The sequence below is a fragment of the Jaculus jaculus genome, chromosome 3 (genome assembly GCF_020740685.1).
Source record: "Jaculus jaculus isolate mJacJac1 chromosome 3, mJacJac1.mat.Y.cur, whole genome shotgun sequence".
Classification (NCBI taxonomy): Eukaryota; Metazoa; Chordata; class Mammalia; order Rodentia; family Dipodidae; genus Jaculus; species Jaculus jaculus.
Genome location: NC_059104.1, coordinates 818,234 through 834,413, shown reverse-complemented (window position 1 = coordinate 834,413; position 16,180 = coordinate 818,234). Strand labels below are relative to the sequence as shown.

General features: G+C 42.2%; 1 protein-coding gene across 5 annotated transcripts in view; it reads left to right on the top strand.

Annotated features, from left to right (window-relative positions):
- Tmco3 (transmembrane and coiled-coil domains 3) overlaps nucleotides 1–16,180 on the top strand; it is a 59,112-nt gene that overhangs the window by 15,261 nt on the left and 27,671 nt on the right. For 4 of the 5 annotated variants that reach the window (XM_004663422.2, XM_045145269.1, XM_045145267.1 and 1 more), the window contains exons 5-6: nucleotides 1,475–1,603; nucleotides 6,009–6,101. In XM_004663422.2, coding sequence (XP_004663479.1) covers nucleotides 1,475–1,603; nucleotides 6,009–6,101 — 222 coding nt within the window. The remainder of the gene's footprint in view (nucleotides 1–1,474; nucleotides 1,604–6,008; nucleotides 6,102–16,180) is intronic. The other variant, XM_045145268.1, reaches the window with a different exon arrangement.

Here is a 16,180-nt window from a genome sequence, read left to right as displayed (position 1 = left end):
TCTAGCCACTGCACACAAACTCCAGATGCATGTGCCATGTGCATCTTACTTACGTGGGACCTGGAGAATCGAACCTGGGTCCTTAGGCTTCACAGGCATGTGTCTTAACAGCTAAGCCATCTCTCCAGCCCCAGAATAAGATTTTATCTCAATAAAATAGTAACTATTTTCACTAGAACTAGAAATGCTTTTTTCTATATTTTACAAAAACATTATTTATTTGCAGGCAGAGAGAAAGAGGGAATTGGTACGCCAGGGCCTCTTGCCACTGCAAACAAACTCCAGACATGTGAAAATTTGTGCATCTGGGTTTACATGGGTCCTGGGGAATTGAACCCAGGCTATCATGTTTTGCAAGAAAGCTCCTTTAACCATAGAGCAATCTCTCCAACTCCTAGAAAGCTTTCCCCCCCAAAAATATATTTTATTTATTTGAGAGAAAGAAGCAGATAGAGAGGGGGAGAATGGGCATGCCTGGGCCTCCAGCTGCTGCAAATGAACTCCAGATGCATGTACCACCTGTGCATCTATCTTACTTGGGTCCTGGGGAATTGAACCTGGGTTCTTTGGTTTTCCAGGCCTTTAACTGCTAAGCCATTTCTCCAGCCCACTTACAAAGCTTTTTTTTTTAAGGCAGAGGAGTTGTGGGTAGGAATTTCTACATAGCTTCATTCAGACATGGGGTGTGGAGTATGGGAACCTTAGGCAGGGCTGGTGTTCCAGATGAAGGTATTGTAGATCTCTGTCTTTCCAATATAATGGTTTAGTTCATTATGACCACTTTGGAATAGTTGACATGGGAGCAGCCAGTACAACTTCTGAGGGAGGCCTGGCAATGTCATCATCTGGAGAAGAGAAAGACAGAATGCTCAAGGACTCCTCCTGGGAGCTGAGCCTGGCTGGAAGGCAAAGTTCATGTCAGCCCATGAGTGTTATCATCTTGCTAATGGTTGGAATGGGCCTGGAGGGCTGCTTCTTCAGACTGACATCAGTGTCTTCCATAAAAGCAGGACACTTCTCTGTGAATCTTTTTCCCCCTTCCTTTGTTATGAATAGTGGTTTCTGGGAGTTGTTTGAGACCATATAAATATTCTGTTTCTAGTCTTGCTCACAGCACCGTAGTTGAACTTGCCATATCTGTTAAGATGGCGGGAAATCCAGTGAGCAATTTAGCACATGAACTCTGAGGGCCAGAAAATTCACTGGCACTCAAATACTTAGTCATTAGAGACTCAGAGAGCTTAAGCAAGCAATACAAGTTTGCTGGTACCATTAAGCCATGAGAAATGAATTTCATCTTCCAGAACAAAGCATAACAGTTTTAACTTTTGTGCATAACACAATAGTAATGAGAACTCTTAATTTCCCTATCTGTTCATCATTCCTGTGAGATGAGATGAAATCAGGGACCTCTGTTCCATCCTACTCATCCAGTCAACTGCCCTGTGTTTCTCATTTGTTTGTTGTACGTTAGGACATCGTGACCATAGGAATGCTGTCCCTACCTTGTGGCTGGCTTTGCACAACAATAGGATTACCTACAATGTTTGGCTATATTATTTGTGGCATACTGCTGGGGCCTTCAGGACTAAACAGTATTAAGGTAAGAACAGCATGTGTAATGATTTTTTTAAAATATTTATTTAAAAATATTTATTTATTGGAGAGAGTGATAAAGAGGCAGAGAGAGAGAGAATAAATGGGTGTGCCAGGAACTTCTAGCCACTGCAAATTCCAGAGGTATGCACCACCTTGTGCATCTGACTTACATGATTACTGGGGAATCGAACCTGGCTCCTTACACTTTTCAGGCAAGCACCTTAACTGCTAAGCCATTCTCTAGTGCTAAAAATTCCATTTCTTGTTATGTAAAAGCCTATTGTTATTCAGATATCCTTCAGACACTGAAGCAACTAGAAATGCTGGTTTTAGTGTAGTTGGAAAGCTGATCAAAGCCCCCATCTTAAGAAACTGTGGAGCCCAAGGATACCCCTATTGTGGTTAGTTGTGGAACAGTTTTCATAGAGGGAGATGGTACACAGATGGTAGTCAACAATCCTTAATCAGGCCAGAAGAGCTCAGTGATTCCCCTAGCTTGAAATCTGAAGAGATAACCACCACTTAAGACTGATCTCAAGAGCAAATGATTTTTTTTTGCCAGGCAAAGAGCTGTCTACCTAGGTCCTAAGGCTACAGCCTTGGGCCTTTTTTAGATTAGTTAACATAACCTAAAGGGAAGGAATTTCACACCTCATGAAGGTCCCACAGCCTTAGCAGCACAGTGGACTGCACTTCTTGTGATTTAGAACAGTATTAAAAGGTAGAGTTGAACAATCCCTGCCCCATACCTTCTCCTTCCCTGAGTATTGCAGGTAAAAGCAGAGATATTGGTGCAGCGATAGCTCTCAAGCAAGAAGTTAAGGCAAGATAACTGAGCAGCATACATACCTGCAACACTGCACTATTCTGATCTATGATTGTGAATAAAGACCTAGGAACACCCTAGCCAAGAGTGGGCATTGTTAGTGGAGGAAGTATAATTGCATCCAAATAGCAACCTTTTCCTCATAGGAAGTTGACAGGCTTTCGTTTACCAAGTTGAGAAATGGAGGTTTAAGTATGTTATTTTGGAGTCATAGCTATGACTTGAATAAGAAAAAGGAAGAAAAATAAATAAATAAAATAGAAATAGTAGTAAGGAACCATGAAAACAAGATGTGAAGGAAATAGGAACAAACATCTGGCATAACAGTAAGTTAAGTGGAGTTAATTCCCATATTAAAAGTCAAAGGCTTATCCATGGTACCCTTAAGAAGACTGCTCTAAACAAGAGACTTAGTAAAATTAGAGCAACTGTAAATGGTTGAGGGACCAGGGAGGTGGCTCTGTGTATAAATCATTTGCTGCTCAAGTGTGAGGATCAGTGTTTAGATATCCAGCACCCACGTAAATGCTGGGTAAATGTGGCAGCTGCCTCTAATCTTAGAGCATGGGAGGAAGAGACAGAATACCTGAGACAAGATGGCTAGCTAGACTAGCTGAATCATTGAGATCTGTGCTCACTACCTCAGTAAAATAAAGAAGAAAGCAACTGAGGAAGACACCAATACTAATGCAAGCATGAGGACTTGGATTCAGATCCCCAGCACTTCTGTAAATGCCAGGCATAATGTCCTGTGCCTGTAATTCCAGAGGTGGGATCTCTAGAGCAAGCTGGCTAGCTAGACTAGACTAGCCAAATTGATCCACCCTGGGTTCAAGCAAGAGACCGTGTCACAATAAATAAGGTGGAAAGCACTTCTACACTCCTCATGCACATATTCATGTGTGCGTGTGGACATGGATACACACATGTCCACATACATGCTTAGATTTGTATGCATATATACCATCTAAACATATACATGCAAAATGAATGAAAAGGAAGAAAAGTTAAAAGTAAAATGAACAACTTTAAAAAAAGTTGGGAACTTTGATCAACTCAGTCAGCTTACAGTATAAACTCAGGAACACCTGTATCATGAGCATTTTAAAGAAGTGATATTCCTTTTTAAATATTTTATTCATTTATTGTTTATGAGAGAGAAAGAGGCAGATAGAGAAAGAGAGAATGGACGCACCATGACTTTTAACCACTGCAAACAAACTCTTAATGTATGTGCCATCTTGTGTATTTGCCTTTATGTGGGTACTAAGGAACTGAACCTGAGTCCTTAGGCTTTGTAGGCAAATGCCTTAAGTGCTAAGCCCCATTAACGTTAATATATATAGTTTCTTTTTATGTAACGTGACAACACTAAAAATAAATGGGAAATGAGTCAAAAGACATATGAACCCTGTATGTACATGAAAACCTCTGGGATGTGGCCAAATGTGAAAATTCACCTGAGAAAAATTCCCCTATGTAGATGTGCCCAAATCCAGACAAGAAGCTAGTGTGAATTGGCCCAACATTCAGCCCAGGTTTAATCTGTATCCCCCAGAGGTGGGTGGAGAAAAGTGCTAATGAAGATTGAAGTAGCCATGAATTTGACCTTGAACCCCACAGCTATTTCTCAGTAAGTAAATAGTCCTCTAGCTGATCAAAAAAAAAAAAAAAGAAAGCCAGGCACAGTGGCACACACCTTTAATCCCAGCACTTGAGAGGCAGAGGTAGGAGGATCACTGTGAGTTAGAGGCTACCCTGAGACTACATAGTGAATTCCAGGTCAGCCTGGGCTAGAGTGAGACCCTACCTCGAAAAAACAAAACAAGAAAAAGAACAGTCAGGAAGTCAAAAATGATTTCAAAAGCTGGGGAGATGGCTCAGTGGTCAAAGGTGCTTTCTGCTCAAGTACCCAAGCTGTGGAAGGCTTCTGTAATCCCAGCACACTGAGTACAAGTGACGTAAGAGGCAGGGACAAGAGAATTTCCCAGAACCTGGTGGCTAGTGTAGAAAAGAGCAACAACAGAGTGAGAATCCAGAGAAGTCCTCAAATGAGGTAGAAGAGACTGACCCAAAAGAAGTCCTCTAATCTTCATACATATGTTGTAGCATATATGCACCCCCCCAGTAACACACACATATACACATGAACATACGTATATGCACAAAATACAATGATCTCAGATATGTTAGAAAGTCAGAGAACTAATTTATAATTTTATTTATTTGAGAGAGGGAATGGGTATGCCAGAGCTTCTAGCCATTGCAAATTAACTACAGATTCATGTGCCCTTTTTTATTGTTGTTGTTGTTGTTTTTGTTTATTTTTATTTATTTTTTTGAGAGCAGCAGAGAGAGAGAATGGGCGCGCCAGGGCCTCCAGCCACTGCAAATGAACTCCAGATGTGTGTGCCCCTTGTGCATCTGGCTAACATGGATCCTGGGCAATCAAGCCTCAAACTAGGGTCCTTAGGCCTTCACAGGCAAGCACTTAACTGCTAAGCCATCTTTCCAGCCCATGGGTTTTTGGTTTTTTGAGGTAGGGTTTCACTCTAATCCAGGCTGACCTGGAATTTACTATGTAGTCTAAGGGTGGCCTTGAATTCACAGCGGTCCTCCTACCTCTGCCTCCCAAGTGCTGGGATTAAAGATGTGTGCCACCATGCTTGGCTTTCATGTGCCATTTTTTGTTTCTGGCTTTACACGAACACTGGTGAATCAAATCTGGACTGGTAGACTTTGCAAGCAAGTGCCTTAAACCACTGAGCTATCTCTCCAGCCCCCAATTACTTTCTTTAAAAAAGAAATTGAGGGGGGCTGGAGAGATGGCTTAGCGGTTAAGCGCTTGCCTGTGAAGCCTAAGGACCCCGGTTCGAGGCTCGGTTCCCCAGGTCCCACGTTAGCCAGATGCACAAGGGGGCGCACGCGTCTGGAGTTCATTTGCAGAGGCTGGAAGCCCTGGCGCGCCCATTCTCTCTCTCTCCCTCTATCTGTCTTTCTCTCTGTGTCTGTCGCTCTCAAATAAATAAATAAAATTTAAAAAAAAAAAAAAAAGAAATTGGGGGGGGTGCTGGAGAGATGGCTTAGTTAAGGCATTTGCCTGCAAAGCCAAAGGACCCTGGTTCAATTCCCCAGGACCCATGTAAGCCAGATGCACAAGGCGGCATATGCGTCTGGAGTTCGTTTGCAGTGGCTGGAGGCCCTGGTGCGCCCATTCACTCTACTTCTCTCTGCCTCTTTCTCTCTTTCTCAAATAAATAAACATAAATAAGAAAACTAAAAAAAAATGTTTTTTAAAAAATTGGGGCACTGGGATGATGGCTCAGCAGTTTACTTGCCAAGCCTGCTAGCTAGTGTTCAGTTATCGAGCAACCTGCATAAGCTTGATGCAAAAAGTGGCCCAGGTGCCTGGTGTTTCTTTGCAGCCGCAAGAAGCCATGGTGCCTCCTTCTCCCCCCAAATAAATTAAAAACACACACACACACATACTTTTGGGGGACATTCCTCCATGTTAGCAGATAGTCACTCAATTAAGTATACTTAAACACTAAATTATATGTTGTTATGTTTTCTTGTTTTTCAGTCTATTGTACAAGTGGAGACACTAGGAGAATTTGGGGTCTTCTTTACTCTTTTTCTTGTTGGCTTAGAGTTTTCTCCAGAAAAGTTGAGGAAGGTAAGGACCCAACCTTCTGTCATTGCTTTTGGACAACTTAGAGTCATACATAAAGCTTTGATTTATTCATTTTTTTGTTTTTGTTTTTTTTTTTGAGGTAGGGTTTTGCTCTAGCACAGGCTGACCAAGAATTCAGGCTGGCCTCGAACTCACAGAGATCCTCCTACTTCTGCCTCCCAAGTGCTGGGATTAAAGATGTGTGCCACCATGCCTGGTGATTTATTCACTTTTTAAAAAATATATATTTATTTGAGAAAGAGAGAGGAAGAAAGAGAATTGGCACACAAGGGCCTCTAGCCACTGCAAACAAACTCCAGACGCATGTGTCCCCTTGTGCATCTGGCTTATGTGGGTCCTGGGGAATCAAATCTAAGTCTTGAGACTTCACAGGCAAACACCTTAACCACTAAGCCATTTCCCAAGCCCCAATTTATTCACTTTTGATGGTTGTTGGCAATTTAGCTCTCAAGTTTTTTGTTGTTGCTGTTTGTTTTGTTTTTGCTGTTGCTCTTATCATCGAGGTAGGGCCTGACCCTAGCCCAGGCTGAACCTGGAACTCCCGTCTGTAGTCCTAGGCTGGTTTCAGACTCAGTGATGATCGTACCTCTACCTCCTCACCAGTCTGGTTTCCAAGTTTTTTTATTTATTGGAGAGAGAGGAAGAGGCAGATAGAAAGAATGTGTGTTCCAGGACCACTAGCCATTGCAAACAAACTCTAGATACATGCACCACCTTGTGCATTTGACGCTAAGTGGGTACTGAGGAATTTGAACCCAGGTCCTTAGGCTTTGCAGGTAATTACCTTAACCACTGAACCATCTCTTCAGCCTCTGAGTTGTTATTTATTTATTTATTTATTTATTTATTTATTTTTTTTTTTTTGGTTTTTCGAGGTAGGGTCTCACTCTGGTCCAGGCTGACCTGGAATTAACTCTGTAGTCTCAGGGTGGCCTTGAACTCATGGCGATCCTCCTACCTCTGCCTCCCGAGTGCTGGGATTAAAGGCGTGCGCCACCACGTCCGGCTTTATTTATTTTTTTAAGAATAGCTAGAATAGGGCTGGAGAGATGGCTAGTTAAGGCACTTGACTGAAATATAAGAACCCAAGTTCAATTTTCCAGTACACACGTAAGCCGGATGCACAAGGTGGTGCATGCATCTGGAGTTCATTTGCAGTGGCTAGAGGCCCTGGTGTGTTCATTCTCTGTCTGTCTGCCTCTTTCTTTCTAACTCTCCGATAAATAAAAAAAGTTTTTTAGAATAGCTAGGAAAAACATATATATAGATAGATGTAGATATTTTTATTTATTTATTTGCAAATAGGGAGGGAGAGAGAAGCATGGGCACACCAGGGAATCTTGCTGCCACAATGAACTCCAGATGTATGAGCCATTTTGTGTATTTAGCCTTAAGTGGGTACTTGGGTATAAAACCTAGGCCTTCAGGCTTTGCAAGCAGGCGCCTTTGACCACTGAGCAATCTCTCCAATCCTAGAATATATTTTAGCTTGATATATTTTTTCCTTTTTTCTTTTTGACTACCTTGTACTTAGTGTGTATATATGCATGTTCGTGTGTGTAGGTGCATGTGTATGTGATGGCGATTTGTGGGTATGCATGCACATAGGTGAGTGTGCAGGTGGAGGATAGAGGGTAGCCTCAAATGTTGTTCCTCAGGAATGCTATCTACCTTTGTGAAACAGAGTCTCATTGTTTTGGAGCTTCCCAGTAGGCTAGCCTCAGGGGTCTTTTCTCTCCCTTCCCAGTGCTGGGATTACAAACACACAGCAGCATCCCTGGTTTCTTCATATGGGTTTTGACAATCCAGGGCAGTTCTCATGCACTTTACCAATTCTAGCTCCCTAATCCCCTTAGTTTGATATTTTTAGAAAATAAATTTGAAAAATTCAGTCAATGCAGTTCTTTCACGTAGCTAAAAGAAAAGATCTGAGAGTAATGTTTGAACTTTAATATATGGGACCCTCCAGGAAAGTGTGAAACTATTTGAGATTGAATATTCTGTGCGTTTCCTTAGAAGAAAATTCCTAAGATGATTGTGAATTAGAGCTTTTTTTAACCACACCTCACTTATGTTGCAATTCTATTTTTCAACAGATACCTCAAAAATGAAGAAAATAGCTGATTAAAGGCATTGGGTAATGAAATGAATGTTGTTGGGAGTGATTGTGGTGGTGCATACCAGTAACTTAAACACTTGGAAGGTGGGAGAAGAAGAACAGGAATTAAAGGCCAGCCTTAGCTGAGTTCAGGACCAGCTCAAGTTACCATGAGATCCTACTTAAAACATTAAAACCAACCAAACAAAATACTGTTTAAAGTAAAAAGAAAAAAGAATTAAAGGAAATTAAAGTGTGGTACCATTTCTTTCTAAAATTTTTAAAAAAATATTTTATTTTTAATTTATTTACTTGACAGAGAAAGGGAGAGAGAGAGAGACAATGGGCATGCCAGGGCCTCCAGCCACTGAAGATGAATTCCAGATGTGTGCACCCCCTTGTGCATCTGGCTTATGTGGGTCCTGGGGAATTAAACCTGGGTCCTTTGGCTTTGCAGGCAAATGCCTTAACAGCTAAGCCATTCCCCCAGCTCAAAATGTGGTACAGTTTCTGCTTGCATGTAAGATGGGCCACCGATGTGGAATTAGTGATTGCTAATTAGTGAGGTGGACAGTATCAGCCCTTTCTGAAGAGCAGGCTTCTAGTTTGCCTTAGGAGCCTTGATCCTGCAGTTCTCTTAGGGTCTCTTATCAACGGAATAAGCCAAACAAGTTTAAAAGAAGTTATCCACAAAAGAGTGGTAACATGTTTAAGAAAGTATGGAAGTAATTGAATGCCTGATGGTTAAACAGTAACATACTGCCTAATGGAATGTTCTATAGCCACTCAAATATTGGAGTATAGAAACAGGAAAAGTTTGATAGCACTAAACCTAGAAAGAAATGAAGCTGTGTGCAGTGGCACACACCTGTAATCCCAACTACTTGGGAAACAGACTGCAAGGTTCCAAGTTCAAGACCAGCTTGGGCTGGAGACCCAATAAAAAACAAGCATTTAGCTGGGCATAGTGGTGCATGTTTTTAATCCCAGCACTTGGGAGGCAGAGGTAGGTTTTCTGTGAGTTCCAGGTCAGCCTGGGCTAGAAAGAACTTGCCTCAAAGAACAAAACGAACAAACAGTAAACCAAAACAAACATATCACATGGATAGCAACCCAAGGAAGCAAGGAGAAGCACAAGGAAATAACTGTACCAAATATAGCTACAGTGACACCCTTTTTTCTCTCTTCCCAAATAAGAGTATCTGCTTTTTATTTTATTCCTTCCTGAGGTAGGGTCTTGCTTTAGCCAAGGCTGACCTGAAATTCACTATGTAGTTTCGGTGGGCTTGAACTCTCACAGGTGATCTTCCTATCTTTGCTTCCCGACTACTGGGATTAAAGGCATTCACCACCATGCCTGGCTGGATCTGCTGTTTTTTTTTGTTTTTTTTTTTTGAGGCATAATCTTGGATGTGCGGTGGCTGAACTTGTTTACTCACTGTGTAACCCAGGCTGGCCTTGAACTTGGGGCAATCTTCTTGTCCATGCCTCCTGAGTGCTGGGTTTACGTGCTTGCCCCACTGTGTCTGGCTATCTGTTTTTTTTTTTTGTTGTTGTTGTTTGTTTGCTTTGCTTAAAAAATATTTTATTTAGTTATTTGAGAGAAAGAAGCGAGAAAGGAAAGATGGATGTGCTAGGGCCTCTGGCCACTACAAACTCCAGACATATGCCCTACCTTGTGCATCTGGTTTATGTGGGTACTAGAGAATCGAACCTGGGTCCTTAGACTTCACAGGCAAGTGCCTTAACCACTAAGCCATCTCTCCAGTCCTGCTTTTTTTTTTTTTTGTTTTTTTTTTTTTTGTTTTTTGAGGTAGGGTCTCACTTTGGCTCAGGCTGACCTGGAATTCACTATGTAGTCTCAGGGTGGCCTCGAACTCACGGCGATCCTCCTACCTTTGCCTCCCGAGTGCTGGGATTAAAGGCGTGCGCCACCACGCCTGGCTTCTGCTTTGTTTTTTTAATAGGGAAGAATTAACTTTTTTTCACGTTTTGTGTTGTGTTCACACTCTTTCTGCCTTTGTTCACCTATTGTTTCTAGCACCTTTCTTTTCTCACTTCCTTTCTATTGCCAGCTCTGTTTTGTCCAATTTCACTGCTCAGGAACTGCTCAAGATGAGCTTCCTCATGAGGTGGTCTTTCTATTTTTTAATTTTATTTATTTATTTACTCACTCACTTAAGAGTGAGGCAGATAGAGAGAGAAAATGGGCATACCAGGGCCTCCAGCCATTGCAAATGAATTCCATATGCATGTACCACCTTGTGCATCTGGCTTACATGGGTACTGGGGAATCAAACCTGGGTCCTTAGGCTTTGCAGGTAAATGCCTTAACCGCTGAGCCATCTCTCCAGCCCCTCATGAGGTGTTCTTAATTGTCTTGTGTGTTTGATAAGACAACCCTCATATGCTAACTTTTAAATTCAGCTTAAAGAGAATTGATTACTTTTCTAGGTCCTAAAGAAAAGCAGTCCTATTTCTGTGCATTCTCTTGAGGAGTGTGATATGAGGAAGAGAGGCAGGCCTTGGTGGAGGGGATCTCTGGGATGTCTAGCTTCATTAGGGTAGTATAGTCAGATGCTATGTTGGGCAGACTGTGTGGAAATGTGCTGCCTCCACTTTCTAACCCAATGGGCTCATCTGTTTTTTATTTATTGTTAGTGTTTGTTTTTTTGAGTTAGGGTCTTACTCTATCCCAGACTGACCTGGAATTCACTATGTAATCTCAGTGTGGCTTTAAACTCTCGGTGATCTTCCTACCTCTGCCTCCTGAGTGCTGGGATTAAAGGCATGCACTGTCACCCCCAGCATTTTTTGGTTTTGTTTGCAAGGAGAGAGAGAGAGAGAGGGAGGGAGAGAATTGGCATGCAGAGCTTCAAGCCGCTGCAAAGAAACTCCAAATGAATGTGCCACCTTGTGCATCTGGCTTTATATGTGTGCTGGGCAATCAAGCCAGGGTCATTAGGCAAATGCCTTAACCCACTAAGCCATCTCCCCATTCCATCATCTTTTTTTTTTTTTTTAATAATTGGGGTTAGTTAGCGCAAACAATGATTCATAGTAAGCAAGGTGGGGAAAATTCTGTTTCCTATAACTAGCAACAAGACCTCCTTTAGAAGGGGCTTGAGCCTTCTTTGGACATCAGTTTTGGACACCATGTATATAGTAGAACTTGGGAAATTTAAGGGTTTTTTTGCTTTTGTTTTTGTTTTTTTGCTTTTTTGAGGTAGGGTCTCACTCTAGTTCAGGCTGACCTGAAAATCACTCTGTAGTCTCAGGGTGGCCTCGAACTCATGGCAATCTTCCTACCTCTGCCTCCCAAGTTCTGGGATTAAAGGTGTGTGCCACCATGCCCAGCGTTTCTTCTGTTTTTTTTTTTTTTTTTAATTTTTATTAACATTTTCCATGATTATAAAAAAAAAAAATCCCATGGTAATTCCCTCCCCCCCCCAATTTCCCCTTTGAAATTCCATTCTCCATTATATTACCTCCCCATCTCAATCATTGTACTTACATATATACAATATCAACCTATTAAATACCCTCCTCCATTCCTTTATATCTCCTTTTTTAAAAATTATTTATTTATTTATTTATTTATTTATTTATTTATTTATTTATTTGAGAGTGACAGGCACAGAGAGAAAGACAGATAGAGGCAGAGAGAGAGAATGGGCGCGCCAGGGCTTCCAGCCTCTGCAAACGAACTCCAGACGCGTGCGCCCCCTTGTGCATCTGGCTAACGTGGGACCTGGGGAACCGAGCCTTGAACCGGGGTCCTTAGGCTTCACAGGCAAGCGCTTAACCACTAAGCCATCTCTCCAGCCCTGTATCTCCTTTTTAACTTGCCTCTGCTACTAAGTATTTTCCTTCTCACACAGAAGCCCAATCATCTGTAGCTAGGATCCACATATGAGAGAAAACGTGGCACTTGGCTTTCTGGGCCTGGATTACCTCACTTAGTATAATCCTTTCCAGGTCCATCCATTTTTTTGAAAATTGCATAACTTCATTTTTCTTTACCGCTGAGTAGAACTCCATTGTATAAATGTGCCACATCTTCATTATCCACTCATCGGTTGAGGGACATCAAGGCTGGTTCCATTTCCCAGCTATTGTAAATTGAACAGCAAAAAACAAACATGGTTGAGCACGTACTTCTAAGGAAATGAGATGAGTCCTTTGGATATATGCCTAGGAGTGCTATAGCTGGGTCATATGGTAGATCAATCTTTAGCTGTTTTAGGAATCTCCACACTGATTTCCACAATGGCTGGACCAGATTGCATTCCCACCAGTACTGTAGAAGGGTTCCTCTTTTTCCACATCCCCGCCAACATTTATGATCATTTGTTTTCATGATGGTGGCCAATGTGACAGGAGTGAGATGGAATCTCAATGTAGTTTTAAACTGCATTTCCCTGATGACTAGTGACATAGAACATTTTTTTACAATTTTTTTTTCTTTTCTTTTCTTTTTCCCGAGGTAGGGTCTCACTCTAGCCCAGGCTGACCTGGAATTTACTATGGAGTCTCAGGGTGGCCTCGAACTCATGGTGATCCTCCTACCTCTGCCTCCCGAGGGCTGGGATTAAAGGCGTGCGCCAGGGCTGGAGAGATGGCTTAGCGGTTAAGCACTTGCCTGTGAAGCCTGAGGACCCGGTTCGAGGCTCGATTCCCCAGGACCCACATTAGCCAGATGCATAAGAGGGCACACGCGTCTGGAGTTCATTTGCAGTGGCTGAAGGCCCTGGCGCGCCCATTCTTTCTCTCTCTCTGCCTCTTTATCTATCTGTCTGTCGCTCTCAAATAAATAAAAAGAAATAAAAAATATTTTAAAGGTGTGCGCCACCACGCCCGGCTAGAACATTTTTTTAGATGCTTATGTGCCATTCGTATTTCTTCCTTTGAGAATGCTCTATTTAGCTCCATAGCCCATTTTTTTATTGACTTGTTTGATTCCTTATTATTTAACTTTTTGAGTTCTTTGTATATCCTAGATATTAATCCTCTATCAGATATATAGCTGGCGAAGATTCTTTCCCATTCTGTAGGTTGCTGCTTTGCTTTTTTCACTGTGTCCTTTGCAGTGCAAAATGTTTGTAATTTCATGAGGTCCCAGTGATTAATCTGTGGTTTTATTGCCTGAGCAATTGGGGTTGTATTCAGAAAGTCTTTGCCAAGACCAATATGTTGAAGGGTTTCCCCTACTTTTTCCTCTAGCAGTTTCAGAGTTTCAGGTCTGATGTTAAGGTCTTTAATCCATTTGGACTTAATTCTTGTGCATGGCGAGAGAGAAGAATCTATTTTCATCCTTCTGCAGATATATATCCAGTTTTCCCAACACCATTTGCTGAAGAGGCTGTCTTTTCTCCATTGAGTATCTTTGGCATTTTTAAAAACATTTTTTTAAAATGTTTCATTTATTTATTTGCAAGGAGAGGGGGAGAGACAGAGATAGAATGAATAGATGAATATGAATGGGTATGCCAGGGCCTCTAACGACTGCAAATGAACTCCAGATATATTCCTCCCTTTGTACATCTGGCTTTACATGGGTAGTAGGGAATTAAACCAAGGTTGTTAGGCTTTGTAGGCAAGTACCTTAACCATGGAGCCATCTCTCCAGCCCTCTCCTGGTTTTCATAATTAAGTGTTTGTGTTATTTTTCCTGCTGTGTATTCAAGGTTTGGTGATAAAATGATGTTATAGAACATAATCTGATACATATAACAAACTAGCACAATCATTTTAAGTGCTAAATGTGGGGTAGGTGTTGATGGTGATGCCTGCAGGGAGCTTGCTTGTGGTGATCTACACTCAGGACCAGAGGGAAGGACTTTTGCTTTGGTAGTAAGTGAATTGTGGATGATTGTGGCCAATATGCCCCTGATGAGAGGAAAGAATGCTGGTCTTGGGGTCACATTTCCTTGAGTCCTTGTGGGGTCCTCATTTGGTAGCTAGGTAACGTCTGTTCCCTTGTCCCTGCCAACTGGCAGCTCTAGACCTCAACTTGTGCCCTGCTTTTGCAGTTTCATTGCCAAGAATACATCATATTACTGATTCCATTCATGGTTTGGAATGCAGATTGCTATCTTCTTAGCACATCATATCCAGTGCTCTGTATATCTTCCTTTTTTGTTACTCGGGTATAATTACTGGGAGGCTTCAGGGAAGCCTGAAGTAAAGAGGGTAAACACTCCTTATCTATAAGGCTCCTCTGGGTAGGTGGCTTATGTATGGTAGAAAACATCTCATAGGGTTTTCTGAACTAGTAAAAATTGCTAGAAGCCTTCTCAGGACTCTGAATCCCTAGAGGGTCAGTTAGAAAGAGCTGAAGACACTGGAACATGGAAGAAGTTCTCAGTGACCAATTTGGAGGAAAATGCATCTTTATGTCCTGTTTGTCTGTCCTGCTGAATGTCAAGTCTGGGTTCTTGGACCCGCTGGGAGCTTCCATCTTCCTCATTCTCCTTCTTTTTTTTTTTTCGAGCTAGGGTCTCACTCTAGCCCAGGCTGACCCAGAATTCACTATGGAGTCTCAGGGTGGCCTTGACCTCATGTCAGTCCTCCTATCTCTGCCTCCCAAATGCTGGGACTAAAGGTGTGCGCCACTGTGCCTGGCTCCTTCTTTCTTTAAAGAATATTTTCCCTGAAATAGTATTTTATTCATTTTCCCTCAAATAGCTTTTAAATATTTTTATTTATTTATTTGCAAGCAGAGATAGGCAAACAGAATGGGTGTGTCAAGGCCTCCAGTCACTGCAAATGAACTCCAGATGCACATCTGGCTTTATGTGGATACTGGGGAATTGAACACAATGGTTAGGCTTGCAGGCAAGCGCCTGAACTGCTGAGCAATCTCTCTAGCCCCCCCCCTTGCACTTTTTAAAAAATACATTTTATTTAGTTATTTATTTGAGAGGGGAGTGTTGATAGAATGTGTTGCCAGGGCTTCTAGCCTTGGCAAATGAACTCCAGCTGCATGTGCCACCTTGTGCCTCTAGCTTTACGTGGGTACTGGGGAATCAAACCTTTGATTCCTTTGGCTTTGCTGGCAGTCTCCTTGTCTGCCAAGTCATCTCTCCAGTCCCTCACCATCCTTCTTTGAGCATGACTTAAACTGTTCTTTGATTTGTTTTGAAACAAGGTCTGGCTTTGTAACCCAAACTGGCATTGAATTCATGGCAATCCTCCTTCTGCTTTACTGCTTCAGGTGCACCTGCCTGTCTTTGAACATTTCAGTGTTTATTTTTTTGAGGCAGGGTCTCACTTTAGCCCAGGCTGACCTGGAACTCACTCTGTAACTCCAGGCTAGCCTTGCCTTTACAGCAGTCATCCTACCTCAGCCTCCTGAGTGCTGGGACCAAAGGTGTGCATCATCATGCCTAGAAATTTGAAAATCATTCTTTTATTTATTTATTAAAATTTATTTATTTATTTTTGTTTTGTTTTGTTTTTCAAGGTAGGGTCTCACTCTGGCTCAGGCTGACCTGAAATTCACTCTGTAGTCTCAGGGTGGGCTCGAGCTCTCAGTGATCCTCCTACCTCTGCCTCCCGAGTGCTGGGATTAAAGGCGTGCGCCACCACGCTTGGCTGGTTTTTTTGTTTTTTGAGGCAGGGTCTCACTCTAGCCCTGCTGACCTGGAATTCACTCTGTAGTCTCAGGGTGGCCTTGAATTCACAGCGATCCTACCTTTGCCTCCCAAGTGCCGGGATTAAAAGCATGTGCTGCCATGCTTGGCTTATTTATTATTTATTTATTTTGCTTTTCGAGGTGGGGTCTTGCTCTAGCCCAGGCTGACCTAGAATTCATTATGTATTCTCAGGGTGGCCTCAAACTCACGACGATCCTTCTACCTCTGCCTCCCGAGTCCTGGAATTAAAGGTGTGCACCACCATGCCTGGTTTATATATATATTTTTTTAATATTTTGTTATTTATTTATTTGAGAGAGAGAGAG